At 38.7% G+C, this 24942-nt stretch overlaps 2 protein-coding genes across 11 annotated transcripts; both read left to right on the forward strand.

Moving 5' to 3' along the window:
* The first annotated feature begins 177 nt into the window (after positions 1-177).
* hfm1 (helicase for meiosis 1) lies at positions 178-17473 on the forward strand. Of its 8 annotated transcripts, none has more exons than XM_067605413.1 (39): positions 178-670; positions 1644-1802; positions 1893-2008; positions 2386-2692; positions 3282-3619; positions 4053-4094; positions 4224-4294; positions 4426-4558; positions 5097-5248; positions 5394-5471; positions 5889-6044; positions 6323-6523; positions 6659-6747; positions 6884-6927; positions 7607-7708; positions 8442-8587; positions 8711-8805; positions 8939-9072; positions 9214-9261; positions 9420-9500; positions 9629-9720; positions 9911-10017; positions 10168-10215; positions 10378-10475; positions 10556-10690; positions 10849-10934; positions 11863-11946; positions 12115-12272; positions 12473-12576; positions 12952-13137; positions 13249-13314; positions 13468-13586; positions 13914-13996; positions 14119-14234; positions 15309-15593; positions 15746-15821; positions 15987-16086; positions 16634-16785; positions 16899-17473. In XM_067605413.1, the coding sequence occupies exons 2-39, from the start codon at positions 1732-1734 to the stop codon at positions 16942-16944; spliced, it is 4545 nt and encodes a 1514-aa protein (XP_067461514.1). In that variant the 5' UTR covers positions 178-670; positions 1644-1731; the 3' UTR covers positions 16945-17473. The 8 variants fall into 8 exon arrangements, with proteins under 8 accessions (XP_067461514.1, XP_067461515.1, XP_067461508.1 ...); XM_067605414.1 differs by having other exon boundaries at positions 13471-13586; XM_067605407.1 differs by having other exon boundaries at positions 179-670; positions 13462-13586.
* A 653-nt stretch (positions 17474-18126) lies between these two features.
* cdc7 (cell division cycle 7 homolog (S. cerevisiae)) lies at positions 18127-24915 on the forward strand. Of its 3 annotated transcripts, none has more exons than XM_067605422.1 (12): positions 18127-18334; positions 18628-18703; positions 19928-20014; positions 20194-20329; positions 21409-21502; positions 21649-21791; positions 22022-22367; positions 22550-22657; positions 23047-23222; positions 23368-23450; positions 23578-23727; positions 23875-24915. In XM_067605422.1, exons 2-12 carry the CDS (start codon positions 18628-18630, stop codon positions 24342-24344), a joined length of 1869 nt encoding a protein of 622 aa, XP_067461523.1. In that variant the 5' UTR covers positions 18127-18334; the 3' UTR covers positions 24345-24915. The 3 variants fall into 3 exon arrangements, with proteins under 3 accessions (XP_067461523.1, XP_067461525.1, XP_067461524.1); XM_067605424.1 differs by having other exon boundaries at positions 18128-18334; positions 22022-22085; XM_067605423.1 differs by lacking the exon at positions 18127-18334 and adding an exon at positions 18445-18528.
* Positions 24916-24942: the final 27 nt, after the last annotated feature.

Raw genomic sequence — 24942 nt, forward strand, 5'->3', positions numbered from 1 at the left:
AACTATTTTGTAAAACAGCTATTATTAAAAAGTTACCCAAGTTATCGTCTCATATAATTCCGTCACGTAATGTTACGAGTCGGCGCCACACACCCCTGAAAGATCTGAAAATGGTTCAGTCCACATAGAAACCCAGAGTTAATGAACATCTCTTTTTTTAAGGTTGATGGCGGTTAATCACCGTTTTAATTGGTAACATAAAATAAAACTTCAGTTGCTATTTGCGTTGTTTTTTTAAAGGACACATTCGGGTTTGGTATTTAAACTTGTCATTGACGCACAGATAAGAATTGTAAGCCAACACAGGAGAGATGTTGCCATGTTGCCCCCATGGGTGTCTTCTCTCAGGGCTTTGTTGCCTTCGCTGCATCAGTTATTCACAGTATCGCCCGTTTCCAACACATATTCAACAAAATAATAATTTAAATATACCGTAAAAATATGTTACAGCTGGCCTACTTAAATTTAAGAACACTAACGTACAGCTAATAATTTTTTTAGCAAAAGTCTACAGTAGCCTTAGTGTAGATGAAAAATGTGCTGAATAATTAAGTTAATGATCAGTGGTTCAATTTTCCTGCACACTGGTAAAGAGACATGAATTAAAATGTCAAGGATTTAAAACCAGTTTAAACTAGTATCTGGGGAAAATGTAATGTCCTTATTACAGGTGGGTACACAGTGAGAAAATGGTAAAAATAACTTGTATAAAATATCAAAGGTTCTTGCTCAAATTATGCTATTGTAATCGACTTCAGAGCTAGCTACCTGAAATATCTGTTTGCTTAGCCGTTTGTTCACTAGCTTGTTAGCTAACGTGAGCAAAGCCCATTACCTAGGCTGCTTTAGCCCTGAAAAGGGAGAGAGGAGATACATACCCTAATTAAGTCTATTACTTACCTGTAAGTTCATATTACTTTGTTCTGAAACTGGGCTAATTAACCTAGAGAGCATTTGCAGTTGTATTAAATGCTTAAACTAAATTAGCAGGATTTTAGCTAATTATATAAAAGCCAAATGTTTCTTTGTTTTTGTGTCAAAAATGCAATGTAGCTATTGTTTATTTTTTAACCCCTCAAATAGTTTGCATCCATAATGTAAAGTGCTTAGTTAAAATGTAACTACATCATTAGCAGGCTTGATTTTTGCATTAGAGGATATGTCATGAAAGGAAAATGAAAAGTTGGAAAACCATTTCCCACCTTGGCCTTGTTGCCTCAACAAACCTTCAAAGAAGCTCTAAGCCTCTAACAATAGTTGTTAATAATAATACATTTTATGTATATAGCCTATTCAGAATACTCAGAGACAGTTTATATAAGTTAATGGATCATAAAAAACAACACACTAAAAGGTCAAGGTAACACACAACATTAATCACACATGAAAAGCAGTTATTTTTGCTTATGTAACCTTCAAATTGCTTTCAGCCACATAAATACTCATGTAAATACATAGCTTTATCAATACATTTAGATTAAAAGGTTTATTTATCATATATTTTCAATAAGAGCAAGAGTTAAAATAAGGACTGGAAAAAATATAAAGGATACAATTTCCAAGGTAAAAAAAAAACATATCTAATATGTTGTTTATTGTTTGCATACATAAAGTGTTTGCATCATGTTTGTTTTCGCTTCAAGCCAGATGCTCTCAATGTTCCATCAAGATCCATAGTGTCATTATCCGACTTTGCATTCAAATGTGTGGGCACCCACATGATCTGATGAGATGTGGGACTCAGATGACTGCACCTTGTCCCTGGACAATCTGTTTTTTGAGAAACCCATCGTCCACAAAGTGTGAGTACGGAGAGATACCCCACATCGTCTCTTTCTGTTATTCCTCTCTCAGTTGAATGAATGTTTTGCCATCTGGATTGTATTTGATAGAAAGCCACTGCACCAGGAGGCCAGTCCATGGCAGCTGGAAGTGCCTCCATCTCCTTCTCAGATTCCAGCCACTGAGGATATGCAGGAGGAGGCAGAGTCTTTTTCTACCCTATACAGTATGTTGTGCTCTGGATTAGGGTGAATTCCTTTTCACTTGACTTGAGTAAACTGCTCAGTATCTGGCCTATTGAAGCCTTGCTAAATTTAACTGTGTGACTCACTGACACGATAGCGTGAATAGGCTTGAAAGCTTTCCTAATTTTCCTTGACTTGTATAAACAAACTGGGTTCTGGGTTTTATGTTATATTCTCATAATCATCAGTATAATTGGAAAGCAAGTTCCCTGCTATTAATTTTCTTGTTCTTATCAAATCAGTGAAGGAAAATAGTCGGCCTTAATTTTAAGTCACACCCATAAAAAAAGCACCAAATTACAGCTACCAACAACTTAGTTTGATGAAACTCTTTCTCCCTCTTCAATATTATTCACAGGTTTCTCACAAAAACCTCAGAAATTCCTGTCTCCTTTGAAAGAATCAACTGGCCCTAAGGTGTTGCTGTCAAACAGCTCTTACAGTTTTAACAATGATGAGAAAGAAAATGAGGAGACTCAGGGCGGGAGCCACAGCACCAACAGATATGATGGCCTTTGGGGAGGTGAAGGGTTCAGGGACTACTCTCAGGGTGCCTGTCAGAGTAGCAGAGATGAAGATGAAATCCGGCAGGACTCTGATCATGCAACCATCAGCAGGAGATGTTTGTCTCTGGGTTGCAGCAAAAGCCCAGCTCTACGGAGAAGGCGAGTGTCAGTTATTTGTCACAAAGACATTTACATGATTTTGAATTGAGAAAGATGGGCAAAAATCTGCACTTAAAGGGAACTTGAAATTTCTGATTTCAAAGTGCCAAAGATTGATATGTGGCCTTAAATACAAAATAGTAAAGGTTTAAGGCCATAAAAAGCAGGTCAACAAGGATGTTTTTGCTTGTATGCAGATGCAGAACATGATTTTAGAAATGCTTAAATCCGTAGGATTAATGTTATTCGCTATATAAAAGCCATTTTGCCAGTTTTGCCTGGCCAAAAAATGTAATGTAGTGCTGATTCACTCTTTAATCCCTCATTGTTTGAATCCTGGATATGCTTAGTTAAAGTGGAACATACAGTATATCATGAAGGGGCTAGATTTTTGCATTACAGGATGTGTCATGAGAGGAAAATGAAGAGATGCTAAAGCATCTCATCATTGTTGTTGTTAGAGGCCAGAGTGCCCGGCCTTCTTCAAAAAAGCTTTCAAGCTTGCAGCAGTAATAGTTTTTCCTCATTCTATCTGCATCCTCTTTCAGCTCTTTATTCCGTCCATATCCTCTCCTCCCTCCCACAACAGCTTGTTCAAGGTTCAGGTGTTGAACAGTGGAGGTGACTCGTCAAACACAGATGACCTCAGTAGCAGCGGCAGCAGCAGCCAGACAGCATCCAGACCTCAAACTTTTCTCAGTCAGGTTACCATGGTGACGGTGCCTCCTTGTCTTCAGCCACCACGGGCGACAGTTAGCCAGGCAGCTCCTCCTTTCCACCCCAAACCCCCCTTCTCCCCCCCTCCTCTGGGCTCATCTGCAGCGAGTGGCCGACCCCCGCAGCAGGCAGCACATGCAGAGATGCAGGACAAGGGCACAAAGAGAGCCTTCGTTCCGCCCATGACGCCACAGCCGCTCCGCATACAAGGTGCTGCACTGCGCTGACATAGTCATAGACAGGCGCTGTGCTCTCAGTCTATGACTGGTTTCCATATACCACTCATATAGCTTCTGTAAAGTGTTGCAGCTAATGAGCATGCCCATGTCTAGCCATGGCAGCAGCTGCCACAATGTGTTTGGGTGTGATGAGGTGAAATGAGGTGAGCTCCCCCCATTGACCGCTCCATTGTAATGAAACAAGCTGGTCATTAGATGGTGGATAGTAGAGGCATTAGAAGCAGTAGACAGCAAGACTACAAACCTTAGTCTCTTTTTGCAGGTTTACTTTAAATTCAGTAGAAAACAGAATCTCTTAACTTTACTGTATAAAAATGTTTAAATCTCATATTAACATGAAGTGGAATGAGTGTTGAATCAGTAAGTGTGTGGCTGAAAATGTTATGTTTGGATTGTGCACATAGGGTCTTCAGGGTCTGGAGTTTTGCGACCTGTTTCTGAAATCCGTATCCTTTTTGTTGTTGTGCAAGTCAACAGAATTTCAAGTTGTTAGACAGTGTTTGAGTTGTGCTAGGATGCTTATAATGCAATTTCACAAACAATGTGGTTGGATTTCCTAAATCATGCTAACACAGCAGCTAAGTTCAGATCCGTGTTCAATGAGTTCCCCTTTTTCAACTACGTACAGTCCAAAGCTCTTGATGACGTAAGCATTATTTGAAAACCTTTATGAACAGAATGCTGAGGAGTATGAATAATATGGTAGTTTTCACATCTTGTTATAACGTGTTAGAAGGAGTGTCTCCTGGAGTGCATTTATGCTTGCTGTGTTCACAGGTTCTCTACACAGGTAAGAACTTTGTGGCTTGTGCTCCTACTGGATCTGGTAAAACAGTGCTGTTTGAGCTGGCCATCATTCGCCTGCTAATGGAGACCTCAGAGCCCTGGAGGGATGTCAAAGCTGTATACAGTGAGCATACATACCCTGTTAATATACCACTAAGGCCCCAGTCTGAGTAGATTTGGACTAAAATAATTCTAGAGCTAATATGGTACTACATTTCAAGGTTTTGGCAAATTATTCCTACTCAAAAAGTTCAGAAACTGTATTTTCTGAACCCCCAAGATCTGAAAAAATGAAAATTCAACATTTTGTTCCTCATTTATAGCTAATTTAAAACACAAAATACAGATCTGTTCATACACCTTGCCAACATAACCAAAGGATGTGCTTTTATGTACTGTTTTGTATCAAAGCTCAGGGGAAGTGAAGGAACTCCTACTTCTAGTGAATTAGAACCTAAACAAAGTCAATTAAGGGAAGCAGTGTTTTGACACAATACACCTGTCTATAATCACACACTGGGACACTGAACATTTTTCTTCTGACTTACTCATGTGTAACATTGCCAGCGTGTTTTGATTTTTTTTATTCATTTATAGATTGAGGGTATTTCTGAGATGAAAAGAACTGTCTTGTGATAAGACTCACTGTTTGTACTTGCCAGTGGCCCCTATCAAAGCTCTCTGCAGTCAGTGCTTTGAGAGCTGGAGGAAGAAATTTGGTCCTCTGGGGCTGAACTGCAAGGAGCTGACGGGCGACACAGAGATTGATGACTTCTTTGAGATTCAAGACTCCCACATCATACTGACCACGCCTGTGTGTGACACAAATAAGCATTTCAATTGCAATGCTCAAACAAATAAATCAGATATTTCGAGGAGAGGAAAGTTTAGAACCAAAAGTAAAAATGTGAGCCGCAGTTTTACTTGAATACATAATGTTGTAAATATGATTTTGACAGGAAAAATGGGACAGCATGACGAGAAAATGGAAGGATAACTGTCTGCTACAGCTCGTCAGACTCTTCCTTATAGATGAGGTCAGTGTGTTTGTCGGATGTGTTGTTCACAGGCACATTTTTCAATGTTCATAGTACTTAATAATCTGCCTGCATTATAGTGCCTCACTGTGCCTCATGAGTGAGAAGATATACTGATTATACTGTGTTTTATTATGCCACATTGTGTGATGGCACATCATTAGCCTCTGCCCTCAGCACTTCACTTAAGGTTAGTCATTAAAAAGTTATAGCACACCATGTTCTTGGTCTGTGTATTATGAGAGTGCTTACTACCTGTCTTAATTTTTCTAGACTGAGAAGCACCTCCTCATGTTAATAATGCAATACAGTGATGAAGGATGAGTTGATTTTATTTTATCTGCACGCCAACATCCCCGTTGAGCCTCTGAGATGTTTCTAAAGCTAACTGTAAGATGACACATTTTGTTCTTCCAGGTGCATGTGGTGAAGGACACGACCCGTGGTGCCACTCTGGAAGTGGTGGTTAGCAGGATGAAGGCCGTACACGCCTACAGGACAGCACAGAACCCAGAGTCAGACCTCTCTATGAGGTTTGTGGCTGTGTCAGCCACCATACCCAACATATCTGATGTAAGTGGCTGAGAGGGGTTAATAAAAGTGTAGGTCAAAAATTTGTCCCAGTTTAGAGGAAGATGATTTAAAAGTCAATAAGGGCAAAACTTTCAGAATGAAATGATTTATTGCTCAATCTATTCATTGTGTGTGTGTGTGTGTGTGTGTGAGGAGGGTTTAAAGTCCCATCTGTATTGTTTAAAGGGAAACAAAACTATAAAATACTGTACTGTTCTGTATCTCTAGGGTAGAGCAATAACTTGTGTCACATCCTTGAATTATCTGTCTGTAACTAGATAGCAGACTGGCTGTCTAACGAGACTGGTCCAGCTACATATCTGGACATGGATGAGAGCCACCGTCCAGTGAAGCTGAGAAAGGTGGTTCTGGGATTCCCCTGCAGCACAAACCAAACAGAGTTCAAGTTTGATTTGTCACTCAACTACAAAATGGCCAACATCATACAGACTTACTCTGACCAGAAGCCTGCACTAGTGGTGCGACACAATACTTGTTCTTTCTTTGAGTTTTTTTCCTTCATAATTTTCTAATGTCATTGAACGAGGGTTTTAGGTTATGAAGAGTTAACAAGGGTGGTTGGATTAGATTACTAACAATGATGTTTTCTGTAGTTTTGCTCCACGAGGAAAGGAGTCCAGCAGTCAGCTACAGTTCTGGCCAAGGATGCTCGGTTCATCATGAGTATTGAACACAAGCAGAGGTATGATGCTTCCTTATCCACAGTTACATGTTCATGCATATGCAACTTTTCATCAGAATATTTTGTTAGGTTCAGTTAAACTATATTCACTCAATGCTTGATCTGCTGGACTTTTATGATCTGCTTGACTCTGCAGGTTGATGAAATACGCAAACTCTATTGTGGATTCAAAGCTCAGAGGTGAGTCCTTTGGACAACTTTTAAATCCCGTTGACACATCATCACACAAGTACAGAGTGTGACTAGTTCAACAGATGCTACTTTATATGACCACAACTTTGGGGACATATACTTTTGCTCTGGAGCTGGTTTCATATTTTGGGCTTGGCCCCTTAGTTCTAATTAGATTTGTACAGCATACAATGATACAACTTTGTGGCAACAGTTTGAAGAAGGCACTTTCCTGTTTCAACATGACAACGTACCTTTGCACAAAGTAAGTTCCATAAAGAAATGGTATTGTGAGTTTGGTGTGGCAGAACTTAACCTTGCTAATACTCTTGTGGCTGAATGGGAAATGCAAATCCCTGCAGCCAGGATCTAAAATCATGTGGAAAGTTTTCCCAGAAAGGTGGAGGCTGTTATAGCAGCAGATTGATAACCAACCGCTTTGAAATAAGAAACTCAGCCATCATGTAAGGATGTAATATTCGGGTGTCCACATAACTTTGGTCCTGTTGTGTAAATATATTGTTGCTTTATTTAAAAATGTAAATTTATTACTTTATTGATGTCAGGACCCATCAGACATACACATGGAACCATTTCTATCCAGACTTAATAAGAAAGGACATGTCAGTTTGATTGTGGCTCTAATTATCACCTGCATAACATTGTTTGTGCTGTATTTGTGGTCCAGATCTGGTTATGTTAGGAGTTGGTTACCACCACGCAGGAGTTGACATGTCAGATCGGAAGTTGATAGAGAAGGCCTTCACTCTGGGAGACCTGCCAGTCCTCTGTGAGACTTCTTCACTTAATATAGTTATGTCCTGTGCTTTAAATAGATATATGACTATGACTTTGAAGATTCTCAGTCATTCAGGTCATGGTATATCCAAAAGCATTGAGTCAAGACTAACTCGACTGGCTGCAGATTCTTTCTACAACAAGTAGAAAGACTTCTCAATGAGGCGTAATGTCTTCAACATGTCGAATTGCTCTTGACTCAACGCTTTTGGATAGATAAGTGACTATATACTGTTTGTGGGCAATATGATCCTGTGTTTTTATTTCTGCCTAATGCTGCAGACATAAACAGGAAAGACAAGTGTCACAGGTTGCAACAACTCATGCAGTGTTACAGCCATATTGTGTTGAAACATTGCAAGGCTTCAGCTCAAAGCCTTGTATCTACAGTACAGGGGTCTGATTGTTGGAATCTCAATACTAATGCAGATGCAAAACAGGCCAAGATTTTTAGATGTGCTTATCATAAGTGACAAATGAGAATATGTTTTTAATTTGACAGTTGCATTTAGAGACACAATGAAGATCATATAAATAGTATTTCAATATAGGACATTAAGTTAATATTGGACAGGTACCAATATTGTTTTTTAAAGCTGATATCAATTGATACCAGTGATCCCCACATGCTGGTAGGATTCACAAGTTTTTGTAGTATTTTAATCTCACTCTTTGTGCTATGAGCACTGATTTTCTCTGTGATGGTCTGATTTCTAATATCCCAGTTACCACCAGGACTCTGGCCATGGGGGTGAACCTGCCAGCTCATCTGGTGGTGATCAAGTCTACCATGCAGTATGTCGCAGGCTCCTGTGAAGAGTACAGCGAAGCTGACCTGCTGCAGATGATAGGCCGGGCTGGAAGGCCACAGGTAATAGCAGAGTTATGATAGAATATTTAATTGATGTCTTTCGAAAATGTTTTTACCACCTGGCTTAAAATGAGATGTTTTAAAAATTATTCAATCACTGCTTTTCTTTCTTTACTCTGCTAGTTTGACACATCTGCCACTGCAGTGATCATGACTAAAATGCAAACCAAAGACAAGTATATGAAACTTATGAATGGGATGGAAATCATTGAGAGCAGGTATTGTCAGTCACTTGTCAGTCATTTTACTCCTAACTCGCTGTCATTCTTTACTTCTCTGTCTCTGGCTCCCCTAATAGGAGAGAGATGATTATTGTAATACATGAGGTAACAGTATTCTTTGTTTCCCCAGTTTACACAGTCACCTGGTGGAGCATCTGAATGCCGAGATTGTTCTCCAAACCATCAGTGATGTTAACATGGCTCTGGACTGGATACGCTCCACCTTCCTCTACATCAGAGCCCTTAAGAACCCCACACACTATGGTCAGAGCTCAAAGCACAAACTCTCTGTCAGAATTAGTGTCCAGCTTCTATGTCGCTGTTAAACAGCAATGTTACCCACAATGTAGGAATATTAAAGGGAATGTAAAACCAGTCAGCACCGTACTTTGACTTTCATTTCAGGTTTCTCTGCCAACTTAGACAGATATGGAATCGAAGCAAAATTGCAAGGTGGGCTACTGTTCTTCTGAAGTACCTTAATGTGTGTTAATAGTATCCTCTCATCATCCAAGCTCACTGTACTCTTGTAACACTTGTTTGTTTATTGTGCACTCTACTACACACCATTTTAGTTAAAGGTAATTGCTGTTTATCCTGTCCTTTTATAGAACTGTGTCTGAAGAACCTCAACTCTCTGTCCTCCATCGGTCTGATCAACATGGATGAGGATATCAATATCAAACCTACAGGTAGAGGGGCAGTTAGAATTGACATTATGTTTAGTGGTGTGAGTGAAATGTACACCTTTAACTACATTCTTCTTTTTCAACTGAACCTTTCATTTCTACAAAAAACTGTTTATTTTTGTTCCTCGCAGAGGCTGGCAGGTTGATGGCTAGGTACTGTGTTGCCTTTGACACCATGAAACAGTTCAGCAAAGTGGCGGGCGCAGAGAACCTGTCTGACCTGGTAGGTTTTATGAGCAGACTGCACAGTAGTAATTTATATGATCAAAATATCCAAATATATTAATATTTTGTTAGGCTAGATTTCTGCAAAAGGAAATGATTTTAAAGAAATTTAAATTAATTTCATTTATTTTGCTGCTGACCCTGTATGACATACAGAAAACAACACTCACATCAAAATCTATTTACAGATTGAGCTGATGTCGAAGAGCAGAGAGTTCAGCGACATTCAGTTGAGAATGAATGAGAAGAGACCTTTGAACACTTTGAACAGGGATAGGAACAGGATCACCATCAGGTCAGACACATTTGTAGGATTGGCATTTGTATATAAAACAACCTGTGTTGTGTCATTTTGCACCATTTTAATTTAATTTTGGATTGGAGAGGCATAACGGTGGAAGTAGGTACAAGTCATAGTAAAATGGATCCTTATTTTTTTCTCCAGATTTCCCATTGAGGGAAAAATCAAAACCAGTGAGATGAAAGTGAACTGGTAGGTTTATTCATTCAGTGTGTTCCCTGGAAAAGTGGAAAAGTAATGTTTGATAAAAAAAAAAAAAGAGGAAATACTTGTTTTTGAATTAATTTCAGACTTTATATTATGGTTTTCCTATGGACTGTCCACTGTACATTCAGTGTGTTTATCTCCTTGTAGCTTGATTCAGGCTCAGTTGGGTTCAATCTCAATTCAAGAGTTTGGACTCACACAGGACACAGCAAAAATCTTCAGGAATGGGATGCGCATCAGCAAGTGTACGTAGGGCAAAACTGGGACACCGATAAAGTGTTCTCCAAACATATTTGAACTCTGATTGTGTTTTGATGCCAATTAGGCCTGTCAGAGTTTCTGAGTCAGCGATCCAAGACAGGCTTCATTGCTCTTCTCAACTCTCTGCTCCTGGCTAAATGCTTCAGAGCCAAGCTTTGGGAGAACTCGCCATATGTTTCTAAACAGCTGGAGAAGATAGGTGGGTATGCTGCTCTGTCAATATGCTACACAGACAGTAGCTGAGTGAAGGACTTTCATTTGTATGATATTGTATATTTTAGGTTCGTTCTACTAGATGTACATGCAGTTTCAAACTTTAAAAACATTTTAATTTTTCAAATGCACACTGTGTTTCAGGTCAGACCCTGTCAACGGCCATGGTGAATGCTGGACTCACCACTTTCAGCAAAATAGAGCAAACCAACGCCAGAGAGCTTGAGCTGGTCAGTCTGTGTAACAGTGACAAAGACATGTTTGAAAACAAAGCATTTAACCATCCGTCAAGCTGTTAAAACACGTGGTTATGAAGACACAATGTGCTCTAATATTCGTGTAAAGGGCAGTGATAACATACTATCTGCACATTTTGGTTGTCAAATAGTCTTCCATCACAGATGTTTTTTTAATTCAACCAACAAAACCTTCTGAAGGCTCAGTAGGAAGCTTCACCAGCTTCACCACATTGTGATATATCATTTGTGACCTCACCTTATGTCTTACAATTAATTTAGTTGACTTTAAATTATACAGTTCATGTTATATTTAGCATTGTCTCAAAAAGCTGTCTTGATATCTTAATTTTTGCAAAAACAGATGACAAGATTTCAGATAATTAAAGGTGCAATATGTAAGAATTATGTAATATTTTGGTTTAAAACATTCAAAAATTAACTAAAATTATCAACAGAATGTAAAGAAATAATAAAATGAGATCCTCCCCGACTTTCTTGGTTGCTTATTACAGCCTCTGGGCTGATTTCTATGTAAGGGAGGCGCTCTCCCAAGTGCCTTGCCTCTCTCCTGCCCCCCTACAGCACCAGCAGGGTGCAACACTAGCTAACATTAGCTTAGAGATGGAGACCACTAACATCAACAAACAACTGGCACCCACCACAACACAGAGTCCGAGTAAGCTAACATTACTGCAAAGCATGTGAAATATGTTGTGATATTGTGGTTTTAACTACAATAATCTCACGCCACTGCTCGGTCACGTGGTTGGAGTGCGAGCAACAAGATGCTGACTGCAGCTCATTTAATGGCCACCGGTGTCATTAATGAGAAGGAATGAATGTTTCTTACATATTGTACCTTTAATATATAAAGCATTTACATCAAATTTTTGCCAGCTTTATTATTTTTTTTACACAGATTCTCAACAGACATCCACCATTTGGAAACCAAATCAGAGAATCAGTCATACACCTCCCGAAGTATGAAGTTACTTTGGAGCAGGTAAAACGCGCTGCAAATTTTTCTTATCAAAGAAACAATGTAATATTATCACATAATGGAGCTTTTCCTTTTTTGTTAGTCAGACTTTGAAATTTTTCTTGTGCAGGTGGGTTGCTCTCATCAGGTAGCTGTTATTCATCATTTCTCTAAAGTTGTTGTATTTTGCAGCTATCGAGGTATAGCTGTGATATAGCGGAGATTGTGGTTAAGGTGAACCTAAAAAACCAAGCACAGCTGCTGCCCAGGAGAACGTCTCCAGACCGCCACTATGTGACTCTGATAATCGGAGATTCTGACAACAATGTGGTCTTCCTGCAGAAACTCACGTGAGGAAAAATACTGCTTCCCTCAAGCTCCCATCAGTTTCATGTTGGCTTTGATTTCTTTTACTTTTACTTTTACCCTCTTTTCTCTATAATTCTGACCTTTCTCCATTATGTAAGAAAAATAAAACATGACACAACTTACAGTATACGTATAAACAGTACAATGATTTTTAGCTGGCATCCTCTTGTTCTTTTTCCAGGGATTTGGTTCTGGTCAAGTGTTGCAGCTGGTCGAAGAAGATTGAGGTGGCAAAGGCCTCGAAAGGAGAGGAGATCAGTGTCAATCTCATCAGCTCAGAATATGGTAAAGCAATAATCCATGAAATACATTTATACTATACTGGTATACTATACCATATACATATCAGCAATTCATTGCTGTTGCTGAGCTGAGATATCTCTCATATAGTAGTGTTATTATGTTGTAAAGCACTACTTTTGTACTGTATACTGTATACTACGGATAAACAACTAGATAAGTGTGTTAAGCTAAATTGAACAGTTTCAATTCTCTTACATGCTAAAAAGAACAACAAATTTGATCAAATTGAGGCAAAGGCTTTTTGAGCTGCCAGACTTTCATATATTATGTACATCTTGTTTCTGTGGATCCTAACTACTCTTGGCAGTACAGCTACATTTACAATACCGACTTACTCTGCCTTTTGTTCTTCTATAGTGGGCCTGGACATCCAGCAGAAATTCCACGTATACTTTCCTGGAGCCAGGAGGTTTGGTACTGATAATCCATACAACAAACCGTATAATCCTACTGGACAGAGACTGCAGCACCCTGAACTGAAACCACAGTCCATAGACCAGGCTGCACCACAAAACAGAACAGCCACATTTTCTACAGACCAAGGCACGGCACTGATGATTTTGTTGTTGTTAAAATATGAAGTGGTTAGATGTACTATTTCTTAAAACAGATGTTGATATTTGTTTGTTTTCTTCATTTAAACATGACAAACAGATGTAGGCAATAAAAGACAGTGCAACCACTTCTGCAAGAACAAGGATCAGTGTGGTCATGACTGCTGTGAGTACAGTCACACATCTGTCACTTGTGAATCTTTGTACATGTACTTATTTACATGCGCATCACTTTGTGTGCTGAGTGTGCCAAGAATATAAAGGTCTTCTTCCTCCAGTCTGTGAATTAGAGTATGTATGTGTCTCCCCCGAGGTAAAGTAGGTGTAGCTGTGGCACGGAAGAGGTCAGCAAATCAAGAATCCAGTTTCTCTTCCTATTTGAAAGACCTGAGGAGCAGGTGTGACACACTCGACCAGACTCCTGTCAAACGACTTAAGGTGAGGAAGAAAACAGATGAGGCATTTTTTAGCATTTTAAGCCCTTTATTACACAACGTGCAGTAGAGAAATCAATGAAGGGAAAGAGAGAGATTTGGATTTAACATGTAACAAACGCAGACTCAAACATTTTGCAGGATAGGAACAGAAAAAAAAAACAACTATTACTACTACTAACAACTACTATGCATGTAACTATAATTCTTGTGATTAACTATGAGGTTTGCTAATTATTATGTTAGTAATAACTGCCTTGTGTCTGATGTATCTGAATGTGAATTATGGCCCTATTGTTTTTATTAAAGTCATTTTTTTTAATCTCCTTAGCTGAAAATGATTGAGGAGTCTGTGTCTGTCAACATGCAGGAATTTTCTTACAAACCCAAAGAGAGGTTACCGACTTTTTCCAGGTGATCACAATTAGCTTCTTCAAAAGTGTGACAGTAAAGTTTGTGAAAATTAGCTTTGTTTCAGGGAAATTTGATGGGCTGATGCTTGATAATACTCACATCGTATTCTGTTTGATTTGAAGGTATGGAGGAAATCAGCATGAAGCTTCGGTCAGACCTCACATTGAGACTGTGGATCTGACAAGAGAAGACTGTTCACAACTGCCAGACGTAGTTCATCTGGATGATTTTGACAGTGGTAAACATAAAGGAGTTAACAATCACATGTGCTCTGACTATATATTTATTTATTTTATTTACTATATGACTGTCTCAAGGATATGCAAAGGATGATGGAGGGGCCCACCCAAAGTTTTACATGTTTTAGAATTAAATAAGTAAATTAAGAAAATTTGAAAAAATTAAGGTATGAAAATTAATCTCATGTACTTCACATTCTGCCAATTATTTTTCAATATTATATGGGTTAGGTTTTGTAGCCATTGTTATTAGTTAATTTCAGTGAACTACAGAAAATCATCTTGGAATTTTCATTTACAGCACAGTTCAGTGCGTTCATGAGCCAGGAGATAAACAACAAGCAAACATGGACAGCGTGAAAAGGATGAATGTAGGGAGAGTAACAATACACCTTTGACAAAAAAGGCGACAAAAGGTTCATATAACACTGAAATGGACTGAAATCATTGGCTGCCTTCAAGGTAGAAAAATCTATCTAAAAAACTAAATTATGCTTTAGGAATATAATTTAATAAATACAATTTAAAGTAAATTAAAGTACTGTATGTGTAAATTTAGCAGCTGGACAGTAGTTTAACTGCAAATAAATAACCAGTAAGAAACATCAGTTGTTCTGTAGTTTTAGTTTTTATTACTGTCATTATCACAATAACTCACAACCAACCCTGCCACTATAAACACTATGAACTGATCATGGCAGAATGTCAGAAAATACAGATTTATCATGGCGTTAGGTGGTAAAAATAAGATGTAGTCGGCAGAGACAGAAGAACACAAAAAGGAGAAAGTTGCACCTGTTTACACATAACATGCTCTATTTAAAAAGTATTGTATCCCCTTAAAGAAATAATTTTAGCTTTGTTTGTTTATTCAATTCAGCAATAATTTAGATGATATTGTTTATGACAATCATTTGGTCAAGACAGACAGACACAATCAACTATGAAGCACATTCCTACTCGAATGATCTAAAACCACCAATACAGTCTTCTTATGCACATACTTTATTCAGATTGAATCCATGACAACCTGATGTGAAGTGTTGTAATTTTTTTGCATTCATCTTTTTTAGGTTCCTCGGTGTGGATGAACCCTGGATTTAGTGTTGGTGTGAGTCAGAACCCTAAACTGCATGTGAACCAGATCAGTACAGTCAACTCAAAGAGGTCCACTGTGTTATCAAATCAGGGCGCTCACAGTAACAACGTGTCATTGTCACAAATACCAACTGTCTGCTTTGACCTTGGAAATGAATGGGACGACTGGGGCGACTTTGATGATGAGAACTTGGTGCATGCCAGCGAGACATCACTGACCTCATGTGCACCTAATGCTAAACCTCAAGTCCAGCAGCCAGGTAAACTGAACTTTGAGTTTTGTTCAACTCAGGAGATACAGGCTGAAAATATTTGTGTAGACTGTTTGCTTTTCATGTGACTTACTACATGTGTGATTATGTGGGATTATCTCTCTATCATTATGATTTTGATACCTGGTTTTTATGTGCAGACTATGCTGCTACATCAGCACCAGTACTCCTCAGTCATTCACAAGTAAAACCCTGCGTAACCACAGCACCACTGAGGTAAGGCCAGACAATCATGTACACACTACCTCGAATGAAGCTGCAAATGTCGACTAATGTGTGTGGAATATGTTAAATCACCTTTCAGAAAATACAAATTCATTCACTAAGACTTCATATTGTTGTTGTTTAAGTTAAAACCTTTGTCATGTTTGTGTGTTTTAGGTCAATTTCACCAACTGAAAGTCCTGAAATCAGAAAACCAGGACCCTCACATGTCCCAGTCAGACAGCAGAATAGAATCACACTTGATTGGAATAAAAAGGTGTGTCTGTGCAGAGATTATTGCATGTATGTGTGTTACTTTTGCAGAGTTTGTATCTTTATTTACTTAGCTGAAGAACACTTTTGTTTATCTGGTTACGCAAGTAAACCAGTCTTGATTTGGGTTTTGTTTAACCCAGTAAATATTATACTAGGTTCACATAAAACACAATGGAGCTGCTCGGTTTACATACTGTACATATTATTATTAGCCGGGCTGCTGTGTCATGCAAACATCTAGCTCCTTTCTTTGTTTCCTCCAAATTTGTTTTAATTTCAGCTTCATTCAGCTGTATGGACACATTTAAATGTCAGCAAAATTTACAATTTAGTGTTACTCTCTTGGTTGTGGGATTTTCTGTCTGTGAACAGGGATATTTGATGGGTTATTTATATCTAAGGATTTTCAGACTCATAGGTTAAATGTAGTCAAGCTTAATCAAAGGTGCCTGTAAACAGCTTAATCTGACTAAATTCTGAACTGCGGTATGGTCAGTAGTAGAGTGACTCGGTACATGTGACACTTGCTTCTCTCCCTCCTTGTGCAGAGACCAAGCATTTTCAGTGAAGAGATCACAGTAAAGACACCAGAAAATCTCCCAAAACAAACTGAGACCTTCGTGACCCGAATGACTCAAAGATTTGACTTCTTCTCAACAATGAGCGTCCCATCCAGTGCCAGCTTGTCTGGCAACAGAAGGTAGCCAGAATCACTACAATATTTCCCCTAGTAAATAATGAAAATAATCGTTTATAGAATATAATTTTAATTATATTACTGTTTACCCCTTCCTTCTTTTTTCCACACAACAGCAAAGAGGAGGAAGCTTTCATCGGGATATTTGATGGTATATTTTAGAAGTACTGCATGTCTAACTGTGACAAATATGTCAGTAACATGAAGAGTTTTCTTTATGTTTGTTGATTTAACCTGTTAGAAACGTTATAGACTGTTTTAAAGTCTTGTTAGTGTACATGTTATATTTATATTGTAAATGAAACAAATGGTTTCTAATGTTACTTCTCAGTATTGCTAATGTAATTTATGTATTTATGCATTTATTTATTTATTTCTTATTGGATGATTCAGTGCAGCCTCAGCGAGTAATTTCTCAAGATGTAAATCAGTTTGTTGTTTAATTAGAATTGGCTTTCCCCCAAAAGTCTGACTCATTTTGCCATTTTGTTAATTAATTTTAACTTCAAAGTTTTTTAGATGTGTAAATAGATGAGGGCTTAATCCTCTTAAAGCTTTAAATTACTGTGTGTATTTATTTGTCACAACTGGATACAATTCTGATGTCACAAGAAGATGTTCGCATCCCTTCAGGTCCACACACAGAAAGCAGCCTTTGCACTTGTATTAATAAAACTGCCAAGCTCTTTGAGTCATGGATGTTTTATCACTTTCTTCTCCTTTATTAACATAAAAAAACAGTTACAATTTCCTCTTCAACAAAGTGAGCATATACAGAATATCAAAATACTAATCTTAGTGTTTGCAGATGAAAAGATACTCTGAGCTAGGGGGAGTTACAGTTCATATAAAGATTTTAAACAAAAAACAGGTATTAATTGTTTTTACAGCCTTTGAGTAAAGGAAATAAAGGAAAATAGAACTGAATCGATGTCCTGTTTGACCTCCTTTGTGAAGACCAATAAGTTCCTCTTTTTACCTATAAATTTGCTTTTATGAATAGGAACATTAAAAGATTTGTAATAGATAGCTGGTAAATCAATGAAGAGTTATCTTTTCCAAACAGTACGTGCTTCCAAAAATAATATAAACTGTTCATCAATATGGCTGTTGATAAAGATACACGTTATTCCAAGAGTCTCACAAAAAGGCCAAAATAACTGACCAGCAGCCTCAGGGGAGGAACTGATATCAATATATTTCCTGGATTGTTATTGTTATAGCTTAGCTGGATAAATGTGAGTGAGTTTGAAAGAAACCTCCTTTATGTTATCCTCTTCCTCTGTGGTGCCATGTGGGCGGTCCTCTTGACGTCACGTGATTTGTGCTGCTGTAACGCGAGAAGTCGCTGACGTCACTTTTAGCGCGGAGTTTGTTGTTGGCGGAAAAGCTTTTAGTCTCAAAAAGTCTGAACAAATTATTTTATTCAGCCGCAGCCTTACTGTGGTTTCCGTGCTTAATGTTTCACCAGCGCGGCATTAGCTCATGACTGCAGGGCGTTTCATTTGATATTTATTTGAGAAACTGTCGCACTTTACGACCAACTGAAGCGGTAAGTTTCTTTTTTACTCAACAAGGGGTGGTTAGCTAGCCTGACAGCAGCATGGCCATTTAAGTTAGAAATGAGTACAAACAGCGCTTATCTTCTATCCATCTGGCAATTTAACCAGCTAGTTTGCCAAAAACCAGAAGCTTTATCAAGTGGATACAGCTCTACACAAACTGTCCAACTTAACCTGACTTCCTGTAAGTCAGTTTGACAGCGACTAACTACGATCATGAAAATGTCTCAGTTTCTTGTCATTTCCAGCCTAATTTTTTAATTTCTTTCTCTCTGTCTCTCAGATGGAGTTGTCTCCTGTCTGCACTGAAGAATGTGTTATCAAATCTGACAGAGGTCACAGGAAAAGTAAAGTCTCAAGTGAGTTCAACCGTTTATGATGATGTGATGAAGACACAATGAAGACAATACACACATTATTTAAGCAGAGATGCACTAATATATCAGCATGTTACAGGTAATGGCTAATATATGTACTTAAGTTAGTATTACACTTATTGTTAATAGACTGGATAGCTATACATATATATATATTTGGATCCATGCCATTTAATACAACTGTTAAATTAGACAGAAAATACAAGAACCATCGTCTTTTTTTACTTTTATTTTTTTATATGCAAAACAATAACACACACAGGAGCTCATGAAAAACATCTGTAAATCAGATCATTAACATATATGTCTAACAGATCATTGTCTTTGTCACTTTCCATTTATTCTACAGTGTTGCTTCCTTTCTTTGGGATAATGTCTATTTCTCCCACTTTTTCTCAATTAGGGTCCCTTGCAGTCTTACATTGTGTCAGTTTTTCCATCAAATAGATTTCCCCGACTATCTGTGTCCACTGATCCAGAGCTGGCGGGTCAGCTTTACCCACTTTTTGTGTTATAGCCTTTTTACAGGCCACTATTAATATTTTAAGCAGATATTCATCCTTTAGCTGTATAGGACCATTTGAAAAACTACAAAAGTAAAGCAGAGAAATATCCATAGGAACATTATATCTTAATATTCTTTTCAGTGCTGTACATACTGTTTCCCGGAATTTGGTTATTTTGGGGCATTGTACAGAATACACGTCAACATTTACAGATCCACATTCTCTCCAAAACACAATATTTGTGTTCAAGTGTTGACTCTTTAGCTTAGGCGTGATAAAGAATCTGATTAAATTCTTCCAGGAAATCTCCCTCCATGTCTGTGAACTAGTGGTTTGGTGTTTCTTCTACATTTGATATTACAATATTGAGTTCCTATTCTCATTTTCCCTTTGTGTGTGCTGTTGAATGTCTTCTATTCATTAACAATCTATGAATGCTGATATGATTCTCATCAGACTACCTTTATACCTATGTTTTATTTGAGTGACAGTTTCACTTCCATGGAGGGGGAAGAACCATTGTGTTAATAGAAAGACCTTGTCATTGCATGCCTGAAAAGCTTAACCTGTTTTGCATTAAAACCTGTACAAAAACACATATTGGATGTGGCTGATCTGGGTAGGTAAATATGGTATCAGTTTAAATAAAAACATATGAGAGCATCAAAATCAGCCTTAATATTTTTCCTGTTTCTTCCAGGGGATGTGGAGATCGACATCGAGGTTCTCTACAAAGCTGTTCCTCAGCTTGCTAAAGTTTTCCGCATCACTGACAAAATTGGAGAAGGTACATGCTCTACACAACCTTCCCATCAATTATTGAATGAATGGTGTCTCAAAATCTAGACTTTGCTACAGAATAAAACTTGGAGTTTGTTCAGGATAAATACAGTATTCATTGTTCACCTCATTGGATTTATTTGGGCAGCAAAAGTGATTTGTTTGTGACGTGTATCTGTGCATCAGGTACGTTCAGCTCAGTGTACCTGGGTGAGGCTCAGATGCGGGATGGGAGGAGAGAGATGTTCGCCCTGAAGCACCTCATCCCGACCAGCCATCCTACACGCATTGCTGCTGAGCTCCAGTGTCTCACTGTCGCTGGGTGAGTACAATACTGCTGTGTGTTTATAAAGCGATAATGTTTTACTGATTTTGATTTCTGTGACCTTTTTATATTTTATGTTTTTTGTTTTTATTTTTATTTTTATTTTTTATGTCTTAGGGCTGCAACTAACAATTATTTTCATTATCGAATAATCTGTTGAATAATTTCTTGATGAATCGCTTCGTTGTTTGGTCTATAAAATGTCAGAAAATGGTGAAAAATGTCGATCATTGTTCCCCAAGAGCAAAAGATGACATCTTCTTTTGTCTCGACCAAAAGTCCACAAGTTACATCCCAAAGATATTCAGTTTAGTATCATAGAGGACTAAAGAAACCAGAAAATATTCACATTTCGAAGCTCAAATCAGAGAATTTTTAAAAAATTACTCAAAATGACTAATCAATTATCAAAATAGTTGGCGATTAATTTAATAGTTGGCAACTAATTGACCAGTCGTTGCAGCTCTAATTTGATTGTTACGAGTTAGCTAACTGTTTACACATAACATACTGTTAACATACTATTATTATGAGGCGTTGGTGTTTGGTATAAAAGGAGTATTATTGGAGTTAATAGTTCAGTTTTTCTGTCTGCAGATGTGCTCCTCAATAATACTTTTTTTTGTTACTTTGCTGTTTAAAACCATTAGAGACCTTCTGTATGTATGTGCTAGATTTAAAGGATACCATATTTTTATATTTGCTACAAACATGAAGCAGTGCTGACACATAATGAGAGTTGCGTGCTCACAAATTCCAAAATAGCACATTGAAGAACTCAATCGTATCATAACGGTTTGATTCTTGCTTTTTTAAGTCTATTTTTTTTATGCCGTAACAAATTGTAGTGTGGGTTCCTCATTTGTTTAGCGTTGCACGATTCAGCTGAACAGCTCAATACATTGATAGCCAGTTTGGCAAGACATGTGCAACATCAAGCTTTACATTTATGTTCAATCAGTACTTTTGTTACAATTCTTGGCAGTGACTCGCCAACATCTTCACTTGAGGACAAATCACAGAAAACACTGAAAGGAGTTCTGCAGTCTCAATGCATGTTTTTGTTTTCTTTGCAGAGGCAGAGAGAATGTGATGGGTGTGATGTACTGCTTCAGGAAGGAGGACCACGTAGTGATTGTTATGCCTTATATGGAGCATCAAGCCATTGTGGTATGAAGTAGAGTCGATCATTGTAACTTGTAAACATGTGATCCCCAAAACATAAAACATACATCATCTAGTGAATTTCTTCATATAGTTCTTGTTTGCTCAGATGTAACTGAGAACCTTTGATCCAATCAAAATGTATTCATCAGGACATCATTGGCTCATTAAGCTTTGAAGAAGTCCGTCTGTACATCTACCACCTGCTGAAGGCCCTGAGACACATTCATCAGTTTGGTATAATCCACCGAGACATCAAACCAAACAATTTCCTCTACAACAGGAACACCAAGATGTGAGTAGTTTCACCAAATGTAACTGCTGTGTTATTACGTCTGAAATGTTTCCTTTACTTGTTTTTCTAATAAAATTCTAAACGCTAATGACTTTAGGAGCAAAAGTGTCTGACTATTTTGGCATGATGTTCAGTATCTGTGTAACTTAGGTGCAAGGCTGGTCACATTACGGCAGGCCCAGAGCAGATGGGAGTTGTGAGTGTTGTTCTGTGTGTATTTGTGTGTGTAGGTACGCCCTAGTGGACTTCGGCCTGGCTCAGGGTACAGCAGACACCCAGATCGAGCTGCTGAAGGTAGTGAGGCAGAGGTCATCGCAGAAAGGTGGAGGGTCCACAGGGAAACAAGACACCACACAGCGGAGCAAAGCACCACCTAGACTCCCTCACACCACCACCACCACAGCTTCCACCTCACTACCTCTGCCTCCACGACAATCCACAACCCTGCCACCTTCCTCCTCCTCTTCCTCCACCACCACCACGTCCTCATCAGCCTCTCGGAAAGCACTGTTTAAAAAAGCACGTTGTGCCACCAGCACAGTCACCACCTCCACCTCTCGCACAAAGCACACAAAGGTGTCTGCACCACATTGATCATTTTTCCTTTACTGGTGATGGTAAATGTTTGTAATTAAGGTTTATTTGAAGATCACAAACCTGAAGCAGGGTGAAGGTATTTCTGGATAGATCTGTTTGCATTCTGTTTTCTGCACTAATGTGTTGCTTCTAGCTTAACTCCTCCATGTTTGTTTTTCAAGGATTTGACAGGTCTGCGCAAAGTGCCGCGGCCTGTGTTTGGAGAGAGGAACCTGAACAGCTGCACTCCAGCTCCGTCCACCACCAAACAAGCTGCCATTAAGACAGAAGTAAGCAAGTTAAAAAGTCAGTTTCAGAAAGAAAAAGAGATCTCTTCTTCTGAATATTGTGTCTTGGAAAACTGCAGGAACACATCACACCAGTACTCACTAATCATTAAAAGTTACTTATCTGACTTGGATTGCCAAAATATCTATTCTTAGTATTTTAGCTTAGTTGTGACCTGTTTCATAAAACTTCTTTAAAGAATTTTCTGTGATCTATATTACTACAGGCACAGTTTATCTTAAAACTGATAAAATTACATGTAAGTGAAGGTTTTGCATAATTGGCAGATAACATTTTCATTTGTTTGAAGAGAAACCTTTCAAGAGTATTCTAGACATTTATTTTTCAGTGCAGTCATTGAATTTCACTCTTCATAAAACTGTTTATTCAGCTGGTAAAACCTGGCAGAACAGAGGACCCAGTCAGTCGAAGATACTCTTCAGCCAGCCGAGGCCCGCTGCCTGTCAGGACTCAGAGCAGCAGTCAGAAACCTCAGAGGAGCGTACACCAGAGTCTCACCTGTAACTGCCACCTAACCGACCGAGTCTGCAACATCTGCATGTCCAGGTGAAAAAAATATGAGGAATAATAGCAACAGCTTAAATGTTGAAATATGACCTTATAGAGTTTTTGAGTACAGCAATTCAACTTAAATTCTGGTGTGTTTCATTTTGATTGAACTCCTGCTTGATGTCCTTCTTACTGACTAAAGGAAGCAGCAGGTGGCTCCCAGAGCTGGAACTCCAGGCTTCAGAGCACCAGAAGTCCTCACAAAGTGCCCCAACCAAGGGACAGGTCGGTATCTCAAAAAAAAGTTTGTGTGTATTACCTGAGGAATTTTTGTGGGGTTTTTCTAAACTAAAGAATGACAAGGCCTCTTATCCTCTTTTACTGTCATTAATGTGTTTTATCCTGCACTCAGCCATAGATGTTTGGTCAGCTGGTGTGATCCTACTCTCACTGCTCAGTGGCCGTTACCCGTTCTTCAAAGCCAGCGACGACCTGATCGCTCTCACTCAGATCATGACTATACGAGGCTCCAGAGAGACCATCCAGGCTGCTAAGACATTCGGTATGTATTAATGTTTTTACCTCTCAGTAGTTTATCACCACAGTCAAATCACTATGATGTCGGAGGGGAACTTGAGTCCATCTTTACGGTTTTGGAAGTCTCCGTTCAAACAGTGAAACTTGTTCTTGGTTTGAACCTCGTATTCAGGAAAGGCGGTGTTGTGCAGTCGGGAGCTTCCTCGGCAGGATCTCAGGACGCTGTGTGAGACGCTGAGGGGACGGAGACCATCACCAGATGATGAGGTCACACCTCTTACTGAAGGCAGCAAAGACTCACCCGCCACCCTTCATCATAAAATCCAAGGTGACTCGCCTACACACCGTCCCACTGAAGGAACATTTAAGAAACACAAAGACGGAGCAGGTGAAACTCCTCGGCCTCTCTCAAACCGCACTCGCCTCCAAGCCCACCAGGATCGTTCAGGGTGTACAAAAACCTCCACCCACCCCGCTAAACAGACCTCAGAGACAGACTGCATGGTGCAGGATGATGAGCGGGGCTGGGACAAAGTTCCTGATGAGGCCTACGACCTGCTGGACCGACTGCTGGATCTCAACCCGGCCACCAGGATTACAGCTGCCCAGGCCCTGCAGCACCCGCTGTTCAAAGACTTGTGAAACCACAGAACCAGGAGCCTCATATCAACATTACACAACTTTATATTAATCCTAAACTGTAAGTTAAAGGCAAGTTTTTTGTCCACTCCTGCTAGACACAGGTTCATTTAAGCAGAGTGGGGAGAAGTTCATATTTAAATAATTTTAGATTAGATTTTAACATTAATATTCATTCAAGACAAGTTTCAGTTGTTGATTCACAGGCCTGCATTTGAGAGTTAAAGTTGGTTGTTTTCATGGCAGCTATGGTGTAGTGTAGGGCTTTATATATGTGTTGTGAAGTAACAAGATCAGAAAGCATTAACTGAAGACATTATACCAGCATGACTATTGACTGTTGTCTCCTTGGGTGAACAGTTTTACATGTATTTAAATAAACATCCAACCCTGCAGGTGTTGCTGACTTCTACATGGAATCAGTTACCAGACTGTCTGATTATATCACTTTTCATGTTTTACGTTTTGTACTTTTTTACTTCGAAGATCAAAAAAATAATACAAAACTCAAAGAGCCTTGTTATTGCTGTAGGTTACAGTAATACACTGGGTCAGGTACGTCCTTTTGTATATATATATTTAAAAAAAAGTTTTTTAAATA

This window comes from Thunnus thynnus, chromosome 12 (assembly GCF_963924715.1).
Source record: "Thunnus thynnus chromosome 12, fThuThy2.1, whole genome shotgun sequence".
In the NCBI taxonomy this organism is placed as follows: Eukaryota; Metazoa; Chordata; class Actinopteri; order Scombriformes; family Scombridae; genus Thunnus; species Thunnus thynnus.